This window comes from Myotis davidii, unplaced genomic scaffold (assembly GCF_000327345.1).
Source record: "Myotis davidii unplaced genomic scaffold, ASM32734v1 scaffold2034, whole genome shotgun sequence".
Lineage (NCBI taxonomy): Eukaryota > Metazoa > Chordata > Mammalia > Chiroptera > Vespertilionidae > Myotis > Myotis davidii.
The window spans coordinates 478,541-486,570 of NW_006285802.1; the positions used below are offsets into that span (position 1 = coordinate 478,541).

The following is an 8,030-nucleotide window of genomic DNA, read 5'->3' on the forward strand; positions in this document are numbered from 1 at the left end:
AGGGTGCCCCCTGAAATCGCAGTGCCCCCCGCTGCCACTGTGGGTCCCTGTTGCCCAGGCCGGACACCTCTGCTAGAGGCGCTAGGCCTGGGCAGGGGCGGAGCCTGCAACTGCAGGGAGCTGGAGGTCCCCTGCCCAGTCCTAATGCCTCGGCCAGGGGTGTTAGGCCTGGGCAGGGGCAGAGCCTGCAACCGCAGGGAGCTGGGGGTCCCCTTCCGAGGCCTAATGCCTTGGCCAGAGGCGTTAGGCCTGGGCAGGGGCGGAGCCTGCAACTGCAGGGAGCTGGAGGTCCCCTGCCCAGTCCTAATGCCTCGGCCAGGGGTGTTAGGCCTGGGCAGGGGCAGAGCCTGCAACCGCAGGGAGCTGGGGGTCCCCTTCCGAGGCCTAATGCCTTGGCCAGAGGCGTTAGGCCTGGGCAGGGGCGGAGCCTGCAACTGCAGGGAGCTGGAGGTCCCCTGCCCAGTCCTAATGCCTCGGCCAGGGGTGTTAGGCCTGGGCAGGGGCAGAGCCTGCAACCGCAGGGAGCTGGGGGTCCCCTTCCGAGGCCTAATGCCTTGGCCAGAGGCGTTAGGCCTGGGCAGGGGCGGAGCCTGCAACTGCAGGGAGCTGGAGGTCCCCTGCCCAGTCCTAATGCCTCGGCCAGGGGTGTTAGGCCTGGGCAGGGGCAGAGCCTGCAACCGCAGGGAGCTGGGGGTCCCCTTCCGAGGCCTAATGCCTTGGCCAGAGGCGTTAGGCCTGGGCAGGGGCGGAGCCTGCAACTGCAGGGAGCTGGAGGTCCCCTGCCCAGTCCTAATGCCTCGGCCAGGGGTGTTAGGCCTGGGCAGGGGCAGAGCCAGCAATCAGAGGGGCCTGGGGGTCCCCTGCCCAGGCCTGAAGCCTGGGCCAGAGGCATCAGGCCTGGGCTAGGGTAGAACCAGTGATGGGGGGAAATGAGGGTCCCCTGCCCAGGCCTGACGCCTCTGTCCCAGGCTTCAGGCCTGGGCAAGGGGCCGATCCTGTGATTGGAGGGTATGGGGGTCAACGCCTGAGGGCTCCCAGTATGTGAGAGGGGGCAGGCTGGGCTGAGGGACACTCCCGGCCCTGCCACACCCAGTGCACGAATTTCGTGTACCAGGCCCCTAGTCTATATAATAAAAGGTTAATATGCTAATTAGACAGGGAGACCTTCCAGGAGACCTTCCAGATGTTCTTCTGGACAACGTCATGGTGGCAGGGCCAAGGTAGAGGCCGTTAGAGTTTGGGGCCAAGCAGGCTGGTGGCGGGGGCCATAGGGGGCAAGCAGGCCGGCAGGCAGAGTGGTTAGGGGCAATCAGGCAGGCAGGTAGGCAGGCAGGTGAGCGGTTAGGAGCCAGCAGTCCCGGATTACGAGAGGGATGTCCGACTGCCAGTTTAGGCCTGATCCCTGTAAACCGGCAGTAGGACATCCTTTGAGGGGTCCCCGATTGGAGAGGGTGCAGGCCGGGCTGAGGAACACCTCCTCCCCTGTGCACGAATTTTGTGCACCGGGCCACTAGTATAAATAAATAATAAAAATAACAGTAATTATGACATATTAAGTACTTTGAATATATTGTCTCATTTAAACTTCAAAAATTGTTGAGAAACCATTTAAATACATATTTGTTATTTAAAAACAAAATGAAAACAACAACAACAATGCCCTTACCCTCAACATGCTCACTGTCTAGGGCAGAGATTTGAAAGTTAACAAAAGCACACAAAGAGATTAGAAATGTTGTCATTTAAAAAGGAAAGGGGGGCAAAGGAAAGAGTAGTAGAGAGATGTGTTATGGTGAAACACTTATATCGGGGTTCTATGAATGAATAAAAGTAAGTGTCTCTAAATGAAGAGGAAAATAAAGGTTGGAATGGTCAGCTAAGATCTTAGTAAGCTATAAATGATCAAGCTTTCATTGAATGCGGATGTGCAGTGACCCTGGACAGTATCAACAGGAGAGAAGCCAAGACAGGATGCAATCTTTAGTTCAAACTGCTGATGCATAAAGCACTATGGCAGTTGAGAGAAGGGTGTGAGGATGGCCGGCAGGCAAAGGTTGGTGTGGGTGGAAAGTGGGAAGGTGAAGGGCAGTGTTGTTGAAGATTACAAGTAGAACAGAGACAGGTATCTTTACATTTTTGTTCAGTTACTCTAGACTCATTTTCATCTGGAGATAGTAATAGGAAGCAAGATGTATTTGCAGTCCTGCTGGTGAAAAAAAAATGAGAAACTAAAAACAACACTGGCATTGGGAATGGAGAAAAGGGAACACATCTAACCAATTTTTAGACAAACAGAAAATAATTGGTCACATATTGGGATGATATAATTTATGTGGTGAACTTGACTGTCTTGATATGCATACATAGTAGACAGGCTTATGCATAAATGTTATAACAACATTTATTTAGTCACACTCAATTTTTAAACAACTTATTCCACAGAAAGGGAATATAAGCCATTTTAAATTTCTCTTAACTTCATATAAACTTAGTTGACTTATAAGTACATATCACTAGGATTAGTTTTTTCAGGCAAGCATACAGTATTTTAATATAAAGTCAAAGATGAGTTTAGTAATGAGAGCAAAGCTACAACAGTTATTCTCTGCAGTCACCATTATAATGGATTAATTTAATGGTGCACCTTTCTCACACTTAGGTCCTATGTAAATTATGGGATAAAGGGAATAGTCATGCTTCATGAAAAGAATAGAATATGGGCATGTTACGCACACTTTTCTCCTCCCTAACAGAGTATAGTCTGAGCACTACAATGTCACTAATCAGACTCTAAAGAAGTAGGACAAGTTCTGATCGGGACAATTCCTGAGAGAATTGTACTGTATATATTGCGGTGCATCTTTTTCTCTTTGCCCTGCTCCAGAACAAAGTTAATTTTATAAATCTGAGATGCCACCATATCCTCCAACTGTTTCAACAGAGACATCATTCACTTTTCCCAAGTGTTGAGAGGACTCCCAGCATTTTAAAATCCCGGCAACAGTGAGCAAAACAGAGAGGAGTACTTACGAACTGGTAATGTTTGGAAGATTTCTATTTTACTGTAGTCTCCTTGCCCTTTTCCATTCACAGCTGCCACCCTGATTTCATACGTTGTATTTGGTTCCAGGTTGCTCAAAACAACCATTGCTAGAAGAAGAAAATAATAGATATGCCTATGATTAATGCATTTTCATAAGTAAACAAATCAACTGATTGCAAAGCTGAATAAAAAAATTTCACTGTAAATCTTTCCATGGAATACCTGAAAAAGATAGAAGTAGGTCTTAGGGGAAAATGATTTGTGAACAGTCCTCTTCTTCACCTCGATTTTAGCTTTCTAACTCAATGCAGTAACTTTCAAATAAGGAAATTCGTAGTTTCTTTGGCAATGCTTATACTAAAAAAGCAGAAAGTAAAATCCCTTCTTCCACTTTTTTAATATTCAACTAATAGAATGCTTTAAAGAAACCATTTTAGCGTATGCATCCCAAATACTTTGTCTACTCTAAATTGATTTTCTATAGAATGTAATGGCAAAGTGGAATTCAATAGACAGAACTCTGGCCCCACCTATAAGGTGTTTCAATCATGCCCAGGAAGTGTCACAGGTGGACTCAACAGCAAAAGGAAACCATTTATTCAATAACCTCAAAAAATTATTTTTAATGCTAGTTTGTAGGTTATCATCTTTTGTATTTTCTCTCTGAATTTCCTCTCTACACTGTACCGGACCTGGATTCAACATGACCCAAAGAGGAAGAAATAATCTGACAAATTCCAAGAATTCTAAAGGTTATTAGAAACCTCTACTGGGTCATGTCAACCCCTTTAATTTACTAGAGAATTTGGTACATGATTGCAGATTTCAAAATATTACATCTTTACAAATTCCTCTAGGAAGCTAACAAAACTCTATAGTTGCCTCTATCCTTAATGCTTTTGCTAACAGAGGAAAAATTAACCAGTGGAAATGGCTGTACCTTGACAAACAAAAAAAGAAAGTCATTCCTGATTTACCTAATCACTCCAAGTCAAATGATCAATTCATAAAGAAGACATATAAATCATAAAATAATATATTAAACTATAGGTTACCAGGGTCATATTTGTAGGATTTTTTTTACATGAACCATGAATGGATATTGTATACATTCAATAAAATTCCAATAACTTATGAACATCTTTCCAATAATTAATTACATTTCTATATACATTCACTAAATAATATTTTTCATTCTGTTCTATAGGGACAAACATACTGAATTTGTGTTTTTGTTTTTTGAATCCTTACCTGAGATTTTTCCATTGATTTTTAGAGAGAGTGGAAGAGAGAGAGGGAAAGACAGAGTAATATCAGATGAGCAAAAACATTGATTGGTTAGCTTCTGCTGCACCCTGACCAGAGCCCAAGACTGGTAGGAGCTTGCAACCACGGTATGCACCGTTGATTGGATTTGAACCTGAGACCCTTTGGTCTGTAGGCCACTGATCTACCCACTGAGCTATACTGGTTAGGGCCTGAATTTGTTTTGATAGTTCCTTTTGTTCCATTTTTTTCCCCAGTATTCATTATCCTGACATGTGTTTAGCTTTTCCCTTATAATTATGTATTATTCATTGACTTATTCAAGTATAGAAAATAAAGTTAGTAGGTATATTTCATAGGTGTTTATTTGTCTAAAAGTCAGAATTTAATATATATGAACTATATATATTTTATTAGGTATACCAGATAAATAGTACTAATAAAAATACATAATCCAGATATTAATCAGGGTTTATTTAACCTAGTACATATTAGTACTAGGTTATGTTCTAAAATCTGCAGAAATCATAAATTACCAATTGACAAAATTTACATTTGTATTTCTCATTTTTTGTGCCTTAGTGTAAAAACAAATGAACTTGCTTTTGAGAGTGCATTGCCTTATAAAAGCCTGAGATGAAAACACATAGTATCAGAGTTAAGGGAGGAACACTGGAAAAGCACTAATTGACAGGAAATCCAACTGATTAGAAGCTGGAAGGATAAATGGGGAAAACAAGGTTTGAATTCAACTACTACACAAATGGGAACATTATCTGCAGATGGTGAAGTAATGCAGAGTTAATGCATTACTCATCTTTGACTTTACATTAAAGGATAACATACTGTATGTTTACCTGCAAAAACTAGTCTTAGTGATATGTACTTATAAATGTTAACATTTACAAAGATAATCTATATAGAGAGTATGCTGCATGAGAGATTGCTGTGGATGCTTTAACTGCTGCAGACAACTTTGGTATATGATGTGCCTCTGTATTTCTGTGATGTAAAAATGCAGCTGCTACCATTATTTTAAGATGATGGAGTTAGTAATGCTTATAGTCAATTGTGTGTCTTGATACAATTAGGCAAGAAAAGCAATCAAATTTAAAGCAAACAGTTTTAATTGTAAATAAAATTATTCATAAATCAGAACTGTGCAGATCACACTTTATCTTTTCAGATTCAAATGGATAAACAATAGAACAATCAAAGTATCAGAACATATCGAGTCAGGAGAAAGTGAGGTTATTATTTAGATTAAACAAGTAAAACAGCAATACCACGCCCCAAAACACACACACACACACACACACACACACACACACACACTAACACCACAACTCCACAGTTTACTTGAATCTCTACTAAAAGCTCTTTCTGGCTCAGATTGCCAGCAAGCCCCCTTCTCGAACATTTCACAGGGATCCTGGGGGCCTTTGAGTGCCCCCTACCTCTTGCCAAGGGAAAAGCAATTCATTTCATTATAATCAATTCAGAACTCATTTCCCCCACGTGTCCTTATATTTTTCTGATCTCAGGGTCAAGACTTGCCCATTTACTGACTGAGCCTCACAGCAGAGTGGTATGTGGAGGAGCGATCCAAAAAGAATCTACTGATGCCTGAACTGGCCTTACAGCGCCGGGCTACAGCACTCACACTAAAGCGGATGCGGGGAGGCTGAGAACCGTCAAAACCCTAGGGGAGTGGCATGAAAGTCAACCTACTGATGGAAGTTTTCCAAAGTTTATACACAAGAAGAAGTACGTTTGTTTTTTCGGTACTAACTCTGGAGGTTTGGGTACAATAACCCTTATTGTGAGACTTATTAACATTGTATGAAGATGAAGATTATTATGTGAAACAGAAAGAAGTCCATAAATTGAGACCAACTTAAGAGGGGGGAAGAAAAAAGATTTAGGGGAGGAAAAGCCCAGAGGGGTCATTTGACGTGCCTTTTTAACTGAGAAGGTTTATACATTAAAACCTCCATAATTTACTGGCTTGTTACCAAGCAGAGGGGGTTTGAATACCCAAGGTCCGGACTAAAAGCAAACCACCACTTGAAACATGAAGGCTGTGTACGCTGTAATAGTCGTACCTTAAGTTATAAACCTAGTTAATAGGAGACTTTCTTTCCCACTTGTGCCCATATAATAGAACGATAGGACCACCCACTGGGGTGTGGGATGGTTCATTCCCTGTAATGTATTAGAAACTCAAACACTAGGTAAAAGTAGACCTAAATTATAAACTACTAAAAGTTGTCTAAGGACACATGGCATAAACGAAGGGATTTTATAGGTATGAGCAGTTAGCAAGATTTGGAAATCATAATGTAATTCTTCTGAAAATAATAAATAATCATGAATTTTTCTTCACATGGCAACAGGGATAGGTTCTATAAAAATATAATTTCCCTCATGAATTTAAATATATTTAAATACAATTGAGTTTCACAACTGGTGATTTTGAAACCTGGCTATACATGCAAAAATATAGCAGATATCGAAATCGATTAAAATAATGACATTAGAATTGAAAATGTCAGGATGATCTGACCATTAAACATTATTTTACAAGTGTGCCAATGATCATATCAGAGAGAAAAAAATTGGAGTTGCAATTTTCCCTTTAAGAATGGAATCAGACTTTATTAAAGGAAGCTGAACAAATAAGTTTTTGTTGGTTCAGACAATGTATTTTAAATCCCTTTCCTTAGGTTGTCAAGAGAAGCTGGAGGTACAGAATATTTGCGACCCATGGAGTAAAATAAATTACATATTTGCAAACTAATTAAACTGAACAACATTCTAAGGTGAGATTAAATGTAGTCACACTTTCTTCTTCGCTCCGTTAAACCTTGGATCTCTCCATGGGGTTATCCGACCATTCAGTGTAAGAGATAAGGACTCCCTGGATATGGAATTGCTGTCTCACCTACATAAAAGTTGTTCAAGTTGTCAAGATATGTGAAACATGTTAGATAGCTACGAGAAATGTCAAAGCTTAGCTAGAGCAGAACTAATCATTCAAAATTACACTTGCTGTTAATCTCCTCAGATAGATCTGAAAACACAGTGAAGTCCCTGAAATTTCTCACCAAAGATGAGCTTTTGTTTTCTAAACAAAACAAGCAAAAAAAAAAAAAGTTTTTTAATTTGCAAAAAAATATCTGGCTTGCTTCTACATGAGTTTGTAACAAGCTTGAATAATAATAACAGTGTGTGTGTGTTTACCTTTTATGTTCATAATGTAGAACTTCTAAATATTTTGGCACCAGTTATTTTTTACAAACAGAAGAATAACTCCAGGGGTAATTCCTTTACTAATGCAAAGTGCCCTTCAGTTTTCTTAAGTTTATGTATGTGATCATCTCCAGCCAATTCTACTTTCATTTACTTTTGAAAATTTTATTTCCCAGTTTTATACAAATTATATTAAGTTTCAAGATTGTATGAGTTGCAAAAGAAAATCTCACCTGTTTATAAGTTCATTACAGGTCTTTATGAACCATATATATAATTGTAGGATATATAATTTGATATAAGTAACATTTATGAATTGGTTCTTTATAAAATACTAGAGGCCTGGTGCACAAAAATTTGTGCACTCGGAGGGGAGGGAGGTCCCTCAGCCCGGCCTGTGCCCTCTCGCAGTCTGGGACCCCTCGGGAGATAACGATCTGCTGGCTTAGGCCTGCTCCCGGGTGGCAGC

General features: G+C 40.9%; 1 protein-coding gene across 1 annotated transcript in view; it reads right to left on the reverse strand.

Moving 5' to 3' along the window:
- The window catches only part of NCAM2 (neural cell adhesion molecule 2), a 158,938-nt gene that overhangs the window by 48,637 nt on the left and 102,271 nt on the right, over positions 1 to 8,030 (reverse strand). Inside the window, exon 13 of the mRNA XM_006756902.2 lies at positions 3,031 to 3,150. Coding sequence (XP_006756965.1) covers positions 3,031 to 3,150 — 120 coding nt within the window. The remainder of the gene's footprint in view (positions 1 to 3,030; positions 3,151 to 8,030) is intronic.